The 18,428-nt window shown below is 51.8% G+C and overlaps 1 protein-coding gene across 3 annotated transcripts in view; it reads right to left on the bottom strand.

Moving 5' to 3' along the window:
• The window catches only part of NINL (ninein like), a 112,624-nt gene that overhangs the window by 7,368 nt on the left and 86,828 nt on the right, over positions 1-18,428 (bottom strand). For all 3 annotated transcript variants that reach the window (XM_061208959.1, XM_061208961.1, XM_061208960.1), the window contains 5 exons: positions 16,229-16,334; positions 13,672-13,781; positions 12,567-12,826; positions 6,513-6,617; positions 5,299-5,368 (listed from right to left, as the gene is read on the bottom strand). In XM_061208959.1, the coding sequence (XP_061064942.1) occupies positions 5,299-5,368; positions 6,513-6,617; positions 12,567-12,826; positions 13,672-13,781; positions 16,229-16,334 (651 nt within the window). The remainder of the gene's footprint in view (positions 1-5,298; positions 5,369-6,512; positions 6,618-12,566; positions 12,827-13,671; positions 13,782-16,228; positions 16,335-18,428) is intronic.

Raw genomic sequence — 18,428 nt, 5'->3', positions numbered from 1 at the left:
CCGAGGGTCTGCAGCCCTCCGTGCCTCAGAGCGGCGTCTATGCACAGCTGGTGGGCGCGTCACTGTCGCCCCAGGGCTGGGTGTTCCCACCACATCAGCCAGGCGCAGGAAGAAGCAGGCTGGGGCGAGAGCTACGGGTCTCTCCAGGGGACAGCAGAGGTCTGAGAAGCCAGAGGTGACAAAAACACTCCCAGAGGACTTCCCTGGTGGTGCAGTGGTTAAGAATCCGCCTGCCAGGCTGCACTGAATCCACCTGGTTATGCCTTCCACACACACACACACACACACACACACACACACAGAGAGCCATAATGACTGACTGCTTAGAACGAGTTCCTCTAGCATTACCTTTTTTTCTCTAAATTAGTTTTTTCTTTAAATTTAACCTTCAGTTTTGAGTCACTTAGTTGGCTGTTGCATCATATGATTCTTTGGTTGTCTCCCAGTGATGCCAGATGGGATCAGCACAGCCCCAGGTGCTAGTTGCTAATGCCTATAAAATACCACCCACCCCCACAAAGGAGAATCATTTAAGAGTTCTTTGGACTTCATCTTCAAAAGTAGCCAAAGAATTCACGTGACAGGTTATCCCAGAAAATCTTTTGCAGTTAGTGAAATTAGGGTATAACTAAGAACATTCAGAATACTACACACACAGTTTAGGTGATCTTGGTATAGTGGTGGGACAGCAGTAAAGTAATTAACATGTACATGCTCTGCTGGGGGAGACTAAAGGGAAAGAGGTGTTCAGCCTAGAAAAACATTTCTCAGTGGATTTCCTATGAAGTCAATGTGTCTTGGGTTTAACTTTGAAACAAATTAAAAAATTTAAAAACTGACTTACTAGCATTTGTGGATTTCAGATTGAGACCCATGTAAAAGCAGTGTTTTATTCTGTGAAAAAAAAAGAATCCACCAGCCGACGCAGGGGACACGGGTTCGATCCCCGGTCCGGGAAGATCCCACATGCCGAGGAGCAACCAAGCCCGTGCACAGCAACTAATAAGCCTGCGCTTTAGAGCCCGTGAGCCACAACTACTGAAGCCCGCGCTCCCTAGAGCCCACGCGCCGCAACTATTGAAGCCCGTGTACTCAAGGGTCCGTGTGCTGCAACTACGGAGCCTGCGGGCTGCAACTACTGAAGCCCGTGTGCCTACAGCCCATGTTCTGCAACAAGAGAAGCCACCGCAATGAGAAGCCTGCGCACCGCAAAGAAGACTAGCCCCCGCTCGCCACAACTAGAGAAAGCCTGCGCGTAGCAACGAAGACCCAACGCAACCAAAATAATAATAATAATAATAATAATAATAATAAAATTTTAAAATTAAAATTAAATAAAAACACTCCCAGGAAGAGTAAGAGCTCAGCAAGGTGTCAGGACACAAGGTTGGCAGGTGAAAATCCACTGTACTTCTATGTCCTGACAGTGAACATGCAGAATCCCATGTGAAAAACAAAACACCATTTCTGGCTTCTGGTCTGGCCTGTAAAGAGCTTGGAAGTCGTCACTCCCATCCTCCCAACAAGAAAAAGCTGAGTAACTGAAAACTCAACCACTCTTCTGAGACCCATCAGAGAACTGAGGTCACAGGGCAAATCAATGCCCTGAAAACTGGAGAGACGGGCAAACAGAGTCACAGCTCACCAGGAGCTGATGGCTGGAGCCCGAAACAAAGTGGCTACTGTGCGCGGAACTGTGTCCACAAACTCTCGGCTGTGTCTGGAGACAGGGCTTGCAACAGGTAATTAAGGTTAAATTTGCTCACGAGGTGGGGTCCTAATCTGATAGGACAGTGACTTTATGAGAAGACACAGTGAGAGGGCATCGTCTGCAAACCCGGAAGAGCCTCGCCAGAACCAAGTCAGCCCTGCCTTGACCTTGGACTTCCGGCCTCGAGAACCGTGAGGCAATAAACTCCTGTGGTTTAAGCCACCTGTCTGTGGCATTCTGTACGGAGCCTGAGCAGACTAAGACAGTGACCACTTTGAAGTACACAGAGCGTTCTGTTCTCCTGCCCTCAAGGGAAACGTCCTTTTTACCAGATCAGAACCAGCGTGGGGAAGGGGATACCCAACTGCAGCCCTCTCTAACCTTTCTGACTCAGTACACACGTATCAGAGTGGCTAAAATAAAAGAGTGACAACACAAGTGTGGACAAGGATGTGGGGAAACTGGATCAAGCACACATTGCTGGCAGGAACGGAAACTGTTACAGCCACTCTGGATAACAGTTGGGCAATTTCTTATAAAACTAAACATGTAACTACCATACAACTCAGCAACTGCTCTCCTGGGCATTTATCCCATGAAATGAAAACCTATATCCACACAAAGACCTGCATGGGAATGTTCACGGCACCTCTGTGACAGCCCCAAACTGGAATCAGCCCAGCCGTCCTTTAAAAGGTGAGCGTTAAAACAAGCTGTGGGCGACTTCCCTGGTGGTCCAGCGGTTAAGACTCCGTGCTCCCAAGGGCCCGGGTTCGATCCCTGGTCAGGGAACTAGATCCCGCAGGCCACAACGAAGATCCCGCGTGCCGCAGCTAAGATCAGGTGCAGCCAAATAAAGAAATAAATATTAAAAAACAAAACAAAACAAGCTGTGGGACATCAATGCCTTGGAATAGTGTCCAGCGACAGGAAGAAGCTAACTGGGGACACACAGCCGGGAATTATGATATGCGAGAAAAAGCAACCCCAAAGTTCGTATTCTGTATTCCTTTTGTATCACATTTTGAAATGACACAATTTTGGAAATGAAGGGCAGTTAGTGGTTTTCAGGGGTTAGGGGCTGGGGTAGGTGGGCAGGAAGGTGGTGGGTGTGGTTATGAAAGAACAACGTGAAGGATCCTTGTGGAGCTGGAGCTGTTCAGTATCTTGACTGGTCATGGAGACACGAACCTACACAGGGGATAAAATTGCATAGAACTTGACACACACACGAGTACACAAGTAAAACTGGGGAAGCCCGAGTAAGGCCCATGGATTGTATCAATGTCGACATCTTGGTTGTGATATTCATTATGGACTGATCCCTGCCAATTCACATGTTGAAGCCCAAACCCCCAATACCTCAGAGTGACTGTATTTGGAGACGGGGTCTTGAAAGAGGTGATTAAGGTAAAATGAGGTCATATGAGTCCAATATGATGGTGTCCTAATAAGAGATGAGGACACAGACACATCGAGGGACGACCATGTGAGGACACAGGGAGGGACAGCTGTATACAAGCCAAGGAGAGAGGCCTCAGAAGAAACCAGCCCTGCCCTGATCTTGGACTTCGAACCTCGAGAACTATGAGGAAATAAACTTCTGTTGTATAAGCCACTCACTCTGTGGTACTTTGTTATGGCAGCCCTAGCAAACTAACACAGATATATTATATTATAGTTCCATAAAATGTTACAACTGGAAGAAACTGGACAAAGTGTATTTCTCTGTAATATACTTCTTATAACCACCTGGGAGTCTGCAATTATCAATACTAATTTCAATTAAAAAAAGAATTAAAAAACAAAAACAAAAACAAGAATGACACATCCCAGCTTCTGTGCTTCAGTCCAAAAGCCAGTAAGTGAGACCAAGTACAAAAGGCATTTACTTATGGGGCAAAGGGAGACCAGTGTGGAGGTCAGTGCTGAGTGAGACAGGGCATTTACCCGCAGGGTAAAGGGATTAATCAAATAGTTAAGTAAATCTATTGAAGATGAGGAAACCAGGTTTTTCATTGCTAGAGGCAAGAGTTACAAATATGGAAACGGAGAAAACCAGAATTATCCCTGTGATGTTGGAATTGCAGATAAGAGTTTGAATTCATGGTTTTCAGTAGGGAGATATATAAATAAATATACCTGAAACCATGTGCATGTGAGCGTAATAAATATACGTATACACTCCCTAGCTCTATGCACTAACTGCACCTGGACATAGCAATGCCCCAGGAGCCATGAGCACTCCTAGTGCCCAGATCTTGGTCTCTAAATACCATTCGGAACTAAAGGTCACCAAGGGCTCCTTGGAGAAATGACTGCTTCCAGGACTGGGGCAGGGAAGTACTAGATGAACCTGGAATATCGTGGGGCACCAGAAAGTGAGGAAGTGCTCAAAGAATGACCAGGACCTGTCAGGAGGACCCAGAAGTCACCCTGAGGGGGCTCTTATTGGCCAAATCTGGGACAATCTGAGCATAAAAATAAATACTGATGGTAACATATTAATAACCCATTGAATAAAACAGGAATCTATGATAGTAACATAATGATGAATAAATAAATGGAGGGCTTCCCTGGTGGTGCAGTGGTTAAGAATCCGCCTGCCAATGCAGGGGACACAGGTTCGAGCCCTGGTCCAGGAAGATCCCACATGCCGTGGAGCAACTAAGCCCATGCGCCACAACTACTGAGCCTGCACTCTAGAGCCCGTGAGCCACAACTACTGAGCCCGTTTGCCACAACTACTGAGCCTGTGCTCTAGAGCCTGTGCTCCTCAACAAGAGAAGCCACCGCAATGAGAAGCCCATGCACCACAACGAAGAGTAGCCCCCACTCGCCGCAACAAGAGAAAGCCTGCGCACAGCAACGAAGACCCAATGCAGCCGAGAATAAATAAATAAAATAAATAAATTAAAATAAATAAATAAATGGAGAGAAGAAAAAGCTCTTCCTTACACTAGAACACCAATTAACAAATATAAAAGGAAGCTGGGATTAGTCACCAACTGGCCACCATCACAGTAATAACTGACTCCACCAAGAAACAGAGGATGCTAAAACAAGGGGCTGAGAGTTTGATGAAGAACAAGATATTCCCATCATATCAATGCATTTCCCCATAAAATATTTAGCAATTACCAAGGGGAAAGTAACTTTGTGGAGAAGCCTGACCAACACCACCTGACCAAGAATCTAAGTTGACGTCACTAATGCTTGTGTCCCCGGACTGGATGGGATGAGAAGGACACAGCATCACTTTGGGGATAGTCACACATAATCTGAATCCAAGCACAGGGAAGCACCAGATACACCGAAACAACCGCTTGTAATCTTCAAAAGCGCCAGGTCGTAACAACAAGGACAGGCAGACTGAAGCCACACGAGGTCCTGGGCTGGCTGATGGGGCAGTTTCATAGTCACACTGATTTCCTAATTTGGGGTGGGACAGGGCTGATGGGTCAGCAACTCACTCTCAAATCTTTCATAACAAAGTTCTGTGCTTCCTTGTTGTAAGCTTGAAATTATTTCAAAATAATGGAAAAGGGAGGGTGGCATCAGCTTCATGCCAGGTGTCAATACTTCACCTGTGTGCAGAGCTCTTCCATCTCAGAGCAGGCCTTTTCCTTCTCTCTCTTTAAAACCTCAACTTCCTTCCTGTTGAAGAAGCAAAGTTAACAGTGTCACTGACCACTCATCGCTCACGGTCACCTTGGCGGCTTGGATTTGTACACCTGCTCCTGGTACCCTACGGCCACTGCTCCGTCACTGTCCTACGCTATCGCTGCTGCTGGTCCAATCGGATCCCAGCTTCAGAACCAGAGGAACCCTGCCAGCACTGTAAGAACAAACCCTCCATGATGTTCCTCAATCACACACGTTAATCTCTCTCTGGCACATGCGACTGCTCTTCACACCCAGCAGCATAAACACCAACACAGGCTTACATTCACTGACATCTGAGGTCAAAGGGGTCCCAGCACCAAACTTAGGGAAAAATGGTTCCTAGCGGGAAAAACCTTGCAGATTTCAGAACTGCTGTAATGTAACAGCGATCGCTTATTGACCATCCACTTTGGATCCTAGGCTTTCATCATCAGGCACTTTTATCAAATCAACACCGCATTCTCGGCAGTTTAGAGCTGAGCTCATCTTGAACGTCATTAAAAAGAAAGCCAAACAAACCATCCTTGGATGAGGCTCTGATGGTGAAAGCAGAAATCCACTGACAGGCATCCCGAGCCTCCACTGCAACACACACACACACACACAAACACACACACACACACAGCTCCTGCCTCAGTGCTCAGGCCCCCGACCTCTGACTCTGACTCACTGAAATCGACAGACCAGGAATGAACCTCGGAGGAAAGCACAGCTAAAACCATTATCAGGACAAGAACAAACAGATTCTACTCGCCCAGAAAGGCTGCAAGAGTATCTCTCGCCCCTACGAGAATGCTCGATGCCTCCCCCGAGCCCTGAGCACAATGTGGAGTATTTCTGCAGGGTGAGCAGTGCCTGCAGAGCAGCGTCACAGGCGCACGGGCCTGTGATGGAGCTGGTGGCGGTGGTGCTGACCTGGCACCTCCTACTGCTGTGAGTGAGGGGCTCAGGAAGGAGGCCCGAGACCCCCTGTGCCTGGCAAGGCTGGTCAGAGGGCAGCACGGCTCTCCTGGAATGCGGGTTATCTGTGAACACGTCCCACTTTCTACAGCAATGCCTTCTAAGCTTACTCTACGAAGAGCAAGCCCTGTCAGGGACCGGGCGGTCGGGGTGGGACCATTGAGACGGCCCTTACCTCTGTGCAGCCTCTGTCCTTTCTGCAGCTTCAAGCTCTTGCTGGATCCTTGCCAGCTCATTTTTCAAAAACGTGTTTTCTTCAGAAAGCCTATCCAATTTGATTCTGCATGAGAAATTTAAGAAAGGAAGAAGAGTGGGAACTCCAGAAGCTGGTCACCCCCACGCACTCCAGTCTTGCAGTGACCCTGCAGCCACACTTCCCCTTCCCTAGATGAGGGCACAGGACACCACTTCCTTCGCTTTCCTGTATCCCGTGTTAACCTGCTCTGGTTTGCATCTCCCAAGAGATAAGCTATAGAAGACAAAGCTTTCTTAGCTTCTAAAACGGCCACACAATCAACAACTCCCTGGTGTATTCAGCACCTTGGTTCTTTGTGTTCACAGCTGGCCTGTTCCTGCATCTTATAACCTCCACTGAAATGTGAGTGTGTCCATGGCTGGCACCAGTGCAAGATGCTGGGTGAGTCCTCGCGAGGTCATTGCAAGGAGAATGGCCACCCCCTCCACCCAGGGGACTCCAGCACAAAGCTGAGGAACACAAGGACTGGGGAGGCCGGATCCTAAGGGAAGAGCGCCGCATCCTACATCCTGAGGTCAGTACCAGGAGGAGCCTGGGACGATGCCCGTATCAGTGGACAGAGGGCGACCTGATGCAACATGGAGCCTTCAGGGGGAAAAGCAAGTACCGACAGTGGCTGCCGGGACCAAGTCTGCCCGGAGCCCCCCTGGCTTCCGATGTTCTTAGAGTCTCCCTGGGAAGGTAACCCCATCGATGTGTGACACATGAGCAACTGACCAGTAAAGATCACGGGGAGGCAGCCTGAAACCCACTCCTGCTGCCCAGAGAGTCTATCCTTAACGCATGTTGGTCTTGAGGACACTTACTCCCCTAAACAGGTCTCTACCTGGCATTAGCTTCTTTTCAATCTAAAAGTACTCAAAGCCACATGACCTCATATGTTTATGTATTATTCTTATAATGTCAAGCATAAGTATCTCCTTCATAAGCATAAGTACCACTTCATTTTTCCTCATGAGGAACTAGAGAGAAAAATAAAGACATAGAAGTCAACGGAATTTTAAAAGCAGCAAAGGGTTTCAAGCAGGGGAGTGACACAAATGAGGTCTGTGTTTTGAACTGTCATTCCGGCTCCAGGATGGAAAACAAATTGATTCAAGGCAGGTGTGTGTGTATGTGGTTGGCAGGGGATTCTGCCGCCAGCTTCCTGGACCTCAAATAAGATGGCAGTTGCTCCACCCCAGCCACGCACACTCACCAAATAACCAGAGCAAAGCTGATCATCTAGTGTGTGATGTCCTCACAGAAGGTAATGGAAACCTCCAGGGGTCCCCAATCAAAAAAACCCGGAAGCTGAAACCAAAGCCATGAGCATTAAGCAACACAAAAATGGGGTTACCCTGAGGCCAGCACCTACACCAGTGTGGAGAAACCACACCGTGGATACATGCACTGGGCCAGTTCCCTGGAAGAGGTTAAAGTGGTCTCAGATTAAGAGGCTCCCAACTCTTGGCAAAAGCAAAACACATCCTTTCTGCAGGGAGCACCCTCTACTACAGCTCCCAGGATTCCCAGAGATAAACATCACGCAAACATGAGCTCACAATTAAAGATCACCACAATATACGTGGAAAAGGACCACCTATGAGAGTCAGAAGAAGCCAGAACAACAGAATTAGATCTGTAGGAACCTCAGATACTGGAATTATCAGACACAAACTAAGGATAAATATTATGAAATGTTTACTTAACTAAAAGATGGAAATTAAAAAAGGACAAGCAAAAAGAAGCTATCAAAAATGATCAGACAGGACTAACTAAACAGAATTTTGGAAAATAAAAAGTCAATGTCAAAAGAAAAACTCACTGGCAGAATGTGCCATAGACAGAAAAGAAGTCGGAAGTAATGAAAGAGGTTAAGAAATGGAGGAAGAAGGATGCTCAACATCACTAATCATTAGAGAAATGCAAATCAAAACTACAAGGAGGTATCACCTCACACCAGTCAGAATGGCCATCATCAAAAAAACTACAAACAATAAATGCTGCAGAGGGTGTGGAGAAAAGGGAACCCTCTTGCACTGTTGGTGGGAATGTAAATTGATACAGCCACTATGGAGAACGGTATGGAGGTTCCTTAAAAAACTAAAAATAGAACTACCATACAACCCAGCAATCCCACTACTGGGCATATACCCTGAGAAAACCAGAATTCAAAAAGAGTCATGTACCACAATGTTCATTGCAGCTCTATTTACAACAGCCAGGACACGGAAGCAACCTAAGTGTCTATCAACAGATGAATGGATAAAGAAGATGTGGCACATATATATAATGGAATATTACTCAGCCATAAAAAGAAACGAAATTGAGTTATTTGTAGTGAGGTGGATGGACCTAGAGTCTGTCATACAGAGTGAAGTAAGTCAGAAAGAGAAAAACAAATACCATATGCTAACACATACATATGGAATCTAAAAAAAAAAAAATGGTTATGAAGAACCTAGGGGCAGGATGGGAAAAAAGACACAGACCTACTAGAGAATGGACTTGAGGACACAGGGAGAGGGAAGAGTAAGCTGGGACAAAGTGAGAGAGTGGCATGGACATATATACACTACCAAATGTAAAATCGATAGCTAGTGGGAAGCAGCCGCATAGCACAGGGAGATCAGCTCAGTGCTATGTGACCACCTAGAGGGGTGGGATAGGAGGGGTGGGATAGGAAGGGTGGGAGGGAGGGAGACGCAAGAGGGAAGAGATGTGGGGATATATGTATATGTATAGCTGATTCACTTTGTTATAAAGCAGAAACTAACACACCATTGTAAAGCAACTATACTCCAATAAAGATGTTAAATAAATAAACAGATAGATAGATAGATAGAAAGAAAGAAATGGAGGAAAAGTGAAAAGACCTAACATCATACATCCAGTTGTAGAGGACAGTGAGGGGAGAAGCAATATTTTACGAATAATGGCTGAGAGCTTTTCATAGGACACAAATCTATACATTCAATAGACAATGTTTTCTAAGTAGGATAAGTAAAAAGAAAACCACACCTATGTCCTACCACCCAACAATTCCATTCTTACGTACACCAGCACCCAGAACAAAAAATGGGGCTCCCCAAAGCCCCCAAGGGTTGCCACTATCCTGACTTGGAACAGTGACCCCTGGGGGACTTGTGCTGGGGACACAGACGTGTCCAATTCATCAACAATTCTTCCAACTGCACACACGTGTGTATTTTTCTCGTGCGTATAACACTTTAATAAAAAGTTAAAGTGAAAGAATACACACCTAAACGTACCAAAGAAAAACCACAGAAGATGGAGAAGTTAATAGCAGCCAGAGGATACAACTCAGATCACCATTCTCAGGTTCTAGGGTTCAGTCCCTAGAACCTGAGAATGAGCTGTTTCACGGCAAAGGGGAATCAACGCAACAGAGTTAAGGCTGCTAATTCGCTGACCTTAGACGGGAAGAGTGTCCTGGACTGTCCAGGTGGCCAAGGTGGGCACAAGGCTCCTCAACTGTGGAAGAGGAGGCAGAAGAGTGGGCGTCAGGATGGAGTGTGAGGAGGACCAACGAGTCACTGCTGGTGTTAAAGAAGGAAGGGGCCAGACCAAGGAATGTAAGGCCTACAGGTTCTCCAGAGCCTCGGGCAAGGAAGGCAGCTGCCGACACCCAGATTTCTGCCCAGTCGTACCCACTTCCGACTTCTCAGCTCCGACACTGTGAAATCCTAAATCGTGATGCTTTAAGCCTCTGACTTTGTGGTAATTCATCACAGCAGCAATAGGAAACGGACGCTCACACAAGGCAGCAACGGTTGGATGGAGCAGACTGCCCAGGTCAAAGGGCAGAGGGCAGCCCTTTGACTGCTCATCTAAGTTCATGCTCCTAGGAAGACCATCCTTCAGAAACCGGAGAATTTGAGACATTTTAAGATAAACAAAAAACTGAGGGAATTTCCTCCAAAGAGAATTTCACTAAAGGGCACACATCAGAGGAAAGAAGATGGTCCCATAAAGAGGGCATCTAACCAGGCATCCAAGCTGAGGGCCATTCAGCAAAATGCCTGGTCTGGATTCTTCAAAAATGTCCATGCCCAAACGCCCAGAAACAATCTACCAAAACTGACTCAGGAAGGAACAGAAGAGCTGAACAGACCTGTAACTAGGGTTACAGGTGCCGGAGCATGGAGCCTCCCCCCAGCCCCACCTGGGCGGGGCGGCTGAAAGCTCCAAACACCTGTCTCGCTCCCAGCTGCACCCCCGGCTGTGCTGGCACATGGCAGTGCCCAGGAAACAGTGTCCAATGATGCAGACCCCACTGAGACTCAAACTGTGACTTTAGCTATGGGGCCAACAGGCCAGGGCAGGCAGCGGGGCAGGAGGAGCAGGGAGAGGACCAGGACAGCCTGCTGGGCCTCGAGGTGGGGGCTGGGATGGAGAATTTGGACAGCACAGGTCTGGGCTCACGTGTCTGTCCACTGGGAAGCACCCGAGACGGACAGCAGAGTGGGATTCTGGGCGCTGGGCTGCGTCTGTGCCGAAGGCCCCTGTGTGTGCCTGGAGCCTACTGTGGACTCGCGTGTGTGCTGGGTCTGAAACCAGCCTGTCAGCAGCAGCCAAGATAGTAGACGTGTGTCCACACATTCACCTCGGGCTCTGTGCCGCTTGTGTGGCCCGGCACCAGCTCTGCTTCATGGTGGAGGGAATTCAGAAGTCAGGCCACCACAACCAAGGTTCCATGTCATCTGGGACACCCATCTCTGAGGCAGGGGCACAGAGCAAGGTCTAGATGGTGGTAAACAGTCCAGGTACCTCCGGGAGGAGTGAGGGGGTCTGGGGACAGAGCCCGGGGCTTCTGGCTATGCTAATATTTTCTTTCTCAAGCTGGGAGGTGCACTGACATTTATTCCTTTTGGTTTATCATAAATCCCACGTAACCCTTTTTTTCAGTGAAGCAGCCTGCCCATGGTCACCCAGCGAGCGGGAGCTGGAGCCTCAGCCGGACACAACCGCGTCTGTGGCGAGCCAGTGTCACCTGCCTGGACAAGTGACACGACACCTCACGGAGCCTCTGTCTCCACGGGACCTTGCAGGTGTGCTGTGCGGGAGTTAATGGGGCCAAAGACACTGCACGCAGAGCAGTAACCACATCACACAGCTGTGCGCGGCCTGCAAGTGCCTGCATCACCTCTGCAGCACCTGGAAAAGCCCTTCTAGAATCCTGGACTCCTGAGATGGAGCGTGTGCCAGCCTGAGCCCCCGGGGGGCCGGGGAGGAGGGCCAAGCTGCACACCTGGGCGCTCCCCTCACCTGCCCACACACCACCGTCTCTGGCCACCTCCCCACCCAGAGGCTCCCCTGAGGGATCTCGAGGCCCCCAGCCTCCCGGCGGAGCCCAGAGAACAGGCGTGTGGGCCCTTCCCCTGTAACACAAAAGACCATGTTCCGGTTTTCCAAACTATCCCTTTCTCTCCTTTGCTCACACTCTCAGCTTTTTCAAGAACCCCGCTGACCCAGACTAACGGCCTTTCCTGTTATTTGGGGGATTTTAGGCCTTTTATCCACCTCCCCAAGGACCATGAGATGATAGACGATGGAGACCGTGTTGCCCTTGCTACCAGGTGAGTCTGAGGCAGGAGGTAAAGTGAGTTAAAATTCTACAAAGCAAAGGGCTTCAGGGCCTAAGCTCTAGTTAATACGTATTTCTGAAGTCAGAATCTTTGGGACTTCCCTGGTGGTCCAGTGATTAAGACTCCGTGCTTCCACTGGAGGGGCATGGGTTCGATCCCTGGTCGGGGAACTAAGATCCTGCATGCCGCATGCACAAAAAACCGAAAAGTCAGAATCTTTGTAAATTAACCTGTTCTTTCAGGGCTCACGTGTCTGCACCAACGAGAACCACTCAGGTAACAGCCATTGTGATTCTGAGCAGTTTGCCCAAATCCAATTTCAAATTCAGGTTCTGAGCAAGAAACCCTGGACGCAAAATCCCAAAAGGATGCAGTGCCGGACCTGACCCGCTGCAGCGCCTCCTCCAGCTGGTCCCTCTCCTGGGCCAGCTGCCGCGCGTGGCCCCGCTCCAGCTCCACCGCCCGCTGCAGCCGGTCCTGCAGGCCTCGGACAACCTCCTGCGACTCCTGGTGCAGCGTCGCCAGCTCGGCCTTCTGACCCTGTAGCACGCCAACCTCGAGCTTGAAGGCCCGTTCCAGCTCCTTTCTCTCCTCCGCAAAGGCCCTTTTCATCATCTCCATTTCCCTTTCATAGTAATTCACCTGGGAAAAGAAGCGTGAGCGATGTCAGCCAGGGGCCCCTAAACATGATCTGCCTGACGATACAAGGCTGCCCGGCACAGCATCCAAAGAGCGGGGGGCCCGGCCTCAACAAGGTGCTGGGGCCTGTGAAAGGCTCCCCAGGGCCCGTGTGGCCGCCTGCTTCTGTCATGTCCCGTACTCTTCACTGCGGCCTGGGGGGCAGGCCTGGCAGGCACAGAACGGCTGCTGGGGGCCGAGGTGGGCTGGGTGCCTGGCAGCAGCAGCAGCAGGAAGGCAGAGGGGGGACAGTGCCTACCGCAAGGCCGCAGTGGCTCTGAACCCCCTGGAGACCTGGCGGGCAAGGCCACAGCAGGAGCCCAGGGGCAGGACCGCAAGGAAGAGGTGGCCCCGCCTCGCTGGCACAGTGACACCTGACGACACGTGGGTACCGTCCCTCAACAAAACCCACCACAGTTGGGTCACGGAGCAGGAGGCATATTCAGCCAAGAAGACAGGCCTGGCCAAGGTGGCCCGGGAGCCCCCCACACAGGGCAGTCCCAGGGTGCTTCAGCTGGAACAGAGTCGGGAGCTGTGACTCCCCAGCACAGAGCAAGCAGGGAGGTCTGGCCTCAGCGCAGCCCTCGTGACGCTGGGATACCACAACCCTGCTCCCTCCCATTAGTCGTTATGCCTTCTATCCTGCCTGCTTCCGGAAGCGGGTGTGAGGCAGAACATCAATGGCATGCACATTTCCCTGCAAACCTCCGTCCCCCTGAGCGCGCTCACTATGGGGCAGACATGTGCGCAGAAGCGTCCCAGCAGCAGGAAGCTCCCTGACCCCTCCGGCCTCCCTCAGCCCCCCTGACCTTGGTCTCCAGCTGGATCTCGAGGTCTTCGTAACGTTCCTTCACCTGCTCCAACATAATCTCTGTCTCTATACTCACTGGGACGGAATCACCCACAAACGTGACAATGCCTGCAACAAGAGGACACTTCCGTTTATGTCCTGCCCAGGATGCTGCAGGGTCTGATCCAACCTCCAAGCCGACATCTGGATGAAGCACAGCCTTCCGCGGGCACTTTCCGCAAGAGGAATGCAATGCTGGCAGTAAGAGGACATGGGCCATGGACCGTCCGTTGCGCCGAGTTCTCAAAGCTGGCATCTTTACAAACCAGCATTTCGAGTCTTTGTCAGAATGCAGATCACTCAAAGGTATGAACGGCGAGGAGGCTCCCTGCCAGATTTGTCAGGCCCTTGAATTCCCTGAAAGATGCCACATGGGGTACATGTCCTGCCCCCTTGACCGTGGCAGGCACACAGAGGGATGGGGACAACGGGAAAACGTGACCACAGCACAGACAGCGCTCTAGGATGAGCCATGACGAAGCTCTGTCTTCATTCTTTATTTTGGCTTCCTCCTTTTCTCAGAGGCCCTCCCTACTTTCTATTACATCACACAAATCATGGGGAGGGGGGGTCTCAACAAAAACGTCAGGCAAACTAAGCACTTGTGGAGGCTCTGACAGATCGTAGGAAGAGGGTGTGAGCTACACCTGGTCCAGAAGATCCTCCCCCCTGGCAACATCACCCGTCCTTACAGCTCATCCCCAAAGGGCGCCTATGAACCCACAAGCACGGCCAGCCCTCCTGGGCCCAGGGGTCCCCCACGTTGTGCGTGTTGGGGGGCACACCCAGGGCTTGACTCGGAACGTGGGTGTGACCGCCGCTGCTGGTCCACGGGCCGGAAAGTGAAGGGAGCAGACACACCCTGACCTCTCGCCCAAATTGTTTTCCACGAAAAAAAGTGACAGGCTCAACGACATCCTGAGAGAACTCAGAGTAAGTATCTCAGGAAAGAGAGCATCCCGTTGCCCTGACAACTGGAAGCCGCCACCTGGGTCTGGCCAAGTGGCACCCGTCAGGAGTGGCCCCAGCTGGATGCACTGCCGGCCCAGACTCCACGATCCACACGGCCCCCGCCACCACAACTCTGCTGTCCTGACTGTCCCTCCTCCTTTGAAGGGGCCAACAGAATCTCTACGGTCAGACGAGGAGGGAAAGTGTAAGAGAAAATGCTCCAGCTGGGAGAGCACTCTGGTTGTATCAGTGCCAACACGAAGATTGGGGCTGCCTTTGGTGCCACACCTCAAAGACTTCTGGACACAGCACCCTGGGCACAGACCCCGTCTCTCCGCTCCCTGCGTTATGGATCGTGGCTCTCGACAAGGGTCACATGCTCTGTGCAGCTCAGTCCCCTCCAGGGACAGAGGAGGTGACAATAACCCTCTTCCCCATGGCCACACTGGCACTAGACCCTCATCTGGGGATCAGATGATACCAGCGCACCAGCCACATGCCAACACCTCCTGGCAGAGGGCAGCAGGGCTGTGGGTCTTGGCAGCCATCAGCTCCACTAATGCAGCTGCAGGTGACGGGCTCCCTTCGGGCCCAGGTGCACAGAAGACCCCACTCGGTTTCCCTTGGAGGCTCCCATGTTGACTTTCCTGTTTTAAGTAACAGCTTTAGGACAATACGGGAGCCCGACGCTCTCAGGGTTACAGATGAGAGTGACACGTCCTCTGGGGCTGCGTCTGCGTGACGTGTGGGTGACGTGTGGCCACAGAGGCGGTCGGGCTGCTGGGCTGGGGCTGTCGCAGTGGTTCCCACGGCAGCAAGGGGCGTGGAGCCTGGAGCACGCGAACCCGTAGGGCCCGCCCCGCCCAGCTGCCAGGGAGGGCGCAAGCAGCCAAAGCCCGTCCTCCTCAAGGACAGCTGTGGCCTCAGAACCTCCAGCCCAGTCTCTAGAAGGAGCCAAGAACATTAACCTCTTGGCGCTTGCAGCCTGTCGAGACCTCCCGGCTGAGGAGGCAGGAGCCTGGTTTTTCCGAGTGATGCCTTTGGCATCGGCTCTGCACGCGGCAGGTGGAAGGGCCCTTCCCAGGTGCCATGGCCCCGCCCCGTCTCAGACCCCTTCCACAGCGGCCCGCCGGCCTCGGTCCACATGGTTGAGCACCCGCCGCCGTCACAGACCAGAGACCAGCCTGTCCCCTGTCCCCCCGGCCTCCTCTCTCCTCCCCTCCCCCAGATGACCGTCTGTGTGGAGCATCTCCTTTGATCACCAACTCTCCCCGCCCCTCCTCGGGACCCAGGAGGCTCCCTGGGACACGCCTGCCCTGAGGTCATGGCAAGGTCATCGTAACCTTCACCACTTACTTCTACCCAAATGGTAGAACCCTCATCCTCCTCCATCTCCCTTGGGGCTCGGGGTCGCACAGACCCCTGGCCTCAGGTAGGCCCCTTCTCCCACACAAGAGGTCGGAAGGGCTTGTGACCACCTGTGCAGCTGGCCAGCCCCACGCCCCCCCCCCCCACCACCCGGGAAGGAGCACACGACCCACCACCTCGAAACACCGGGCTCCTACCTGCCGGGCCATGTCCCGGGGGCAGCTGGCCGTGCCGACTCGGGGGCAGCTGTGCCCGCAGGCCTTCCAGCGCGGCCTGCAGCTCGTCATTGCAGTCCTGCAGGTCCTGTGGGCAGAGCCAGACCCTTCCTCCAGCCGCTGTGGCCACTGGGCCCAGGAGTGGGGCGTGGAGCTGGCGCCCGGGGAGCCGCTCAGCCCCCAGCTCAGCAGGGCGGACGGGGCACCGAAACTGCACCCAGGCACCTAACTGTTCCGCGAGCGACACAGGAGCAGGGGTCATCTCCCGACATCTTATGCCGGGCACCACCTTCCATCACTGGATACAAGGAAGGGACTCAGGGAAAAAAGTGCAGTGAAAGTGAGAAATGGAGAAAATACAGAGAAACCACAGGTGGTTGGGTGAGCACGCATATAAGGGGAAGAGGGCACATGGGGGCGTGAAGGCTTAAGAGGAAGGGTCTCTGGGAATTCCCTGGAGGTCCAGCGGTTAGGACTCGGTGCTCTCACTGCCGGGGCCCGGGTTCGACCCCTGGTCGGGGAACTAAGATCCCGCAAGCTACACAGCGCAGAGGAAAAAAAAAAAGAGGAAGGGTCTCGTCTGTGACAAGCGTCATTTGTCCACCCATGAATGAAATACACCTGAACAAGCATATTTGGTCACCTGACTTTCAAAAGGCCAGAAAGGGTAGCGTTCACATCCCACCTTCCCAGGTGGCCCCAGAGCCGGCACCATGGCCACATGGCTCTGGGTCCACGTCCTCCTCCCCCCAACCCCGGGTGGGCTGTGGCCGCCCCACCTGGAGGACGGCATGCGTGATGCAGCTTCTTCCCGGCTTCTCCTCCTGGGAAACTGGCTCTGGGGGAAGCCAGACCAGCCAAGGCCATGGCACGCCCTCAAGGCCCCACCTCCCTCCCTGATTTTTTTTCTTTTTTTTTTTTGGCCGTGCCCCATGGCATGCAGGATCTTAGTTCCCCGACCAGGGATTGAACCCCTGCCCCCTGCATTGGGAGCGCAGAGTTCTAACCACTGGACTGCCAGGGAAGCCCGCTCCTCTCTGATTTTTTAATCTATTTGAGTTTCTTCTCCAGGCAGCTCTTGTCAAATAAACCTCATCTTCCTGAACTCCCTGGTGGCCAGTGCCTGGCTTGTCTCTGCATCCGCCCTTGGAGAAGGAGCCTTTCATCGGCAGTTCTAGGCCGTGTGGGAGAAGGGACAGGCCCTGCAGATCTCAGAAGAAGCACAGATTTACTAGGATCACTGTACCTCCTTCAGAAACTCCTGGGCAAACACACAGTTTCCCCACAGAGGGAGTAGCTCCTTCCTGGGGGAAAGGGCAGGGCCGGGATGTGAGAGCCGTGGGGTAGACCTGCGGGGGGGCGGGTGTGGGCAACCCCGGCCCCTCTACCCCACGATGTCGCCACGCCAGCTACTGAGCATGTCAGGTGTGGTCAGTCTGGATTGAGGTGTGTGTAGCATAAACTCTACACCGATCTTAAACACCAGATTCCCAAAAAGGGATGTAAAATATCTCATTTAAAATGTGTTTATATTGATTATATGTTGAAACAATGACATTGTGGATGTAATAGAGGAAATAAAATGTAATTAAAATGATTAATGTCACCTATTTCTTTTTACCTTTTTTAATGTGACTACTGGAAAACTTGAAATTACACGTGTGACTGGTATTTTTACTGACAGTGCTAATCTGGCAGGAAACACTGACAGAATCATTTCTACCCAGTGCCCTCCCCCCTCGGTGGTTCTTTCTGCCCCTCAGATGGGTATTTTAAGAACATATGCACGTCCCACAAATTCAGCAGTGCCAGAAAACAGGTCCTTAGGTGCCATGCTGGGCACAGACTTCTCCGCTCTCAGGCACCACTGTCGGTTCTAACCGATGAGGGTGACATGTGCCGTCCTGGGTCCCAGCCTGTCTACACAGTGCGTGTCCCAGGGCTGGGAGCCAGAGTGCCTGTTTTCATGTGGGCTGCATGTGAATTTGGGGGTGCCTGTGGATGCCCAGGGTGGTCACAGGGTCATAGGGTGTTACTGTGCTAGCCAGGAAAGGCAGCAAGTCCACTGCACACACTGTAGCGCTAAGGCTCTGAGGGCTCTGGACCTGTTGAGGCTTCTCTTCTCGTTAGCGGGAGAAGCGAGCTCAGCAAGGAAGCAGGGGAGGGTGGGATTTCAACAGCA

Source organism: Eubalaena glacialis, chromosome 13 (assembly GCF_028564815.1).
Source record: "Eubalaena glacialis isolate mEubGla1 chromosome 13, mEubGla1.1.hap2.+ XY, whole genome shotgun sequence".
In the NCBI taxonomy this organism is placed as follows: domain Eukaryota; kingdom Metazoa; phylum Chordata; class Mammalia; order Artiodactyla; family Balaenidae; genus Eubalaena; species Eubalaena glacialis.
Note: the sequence above shows the minus strand (reverse complement) of the source record. Positions and strands in the feature narration are given on the sequence as shown.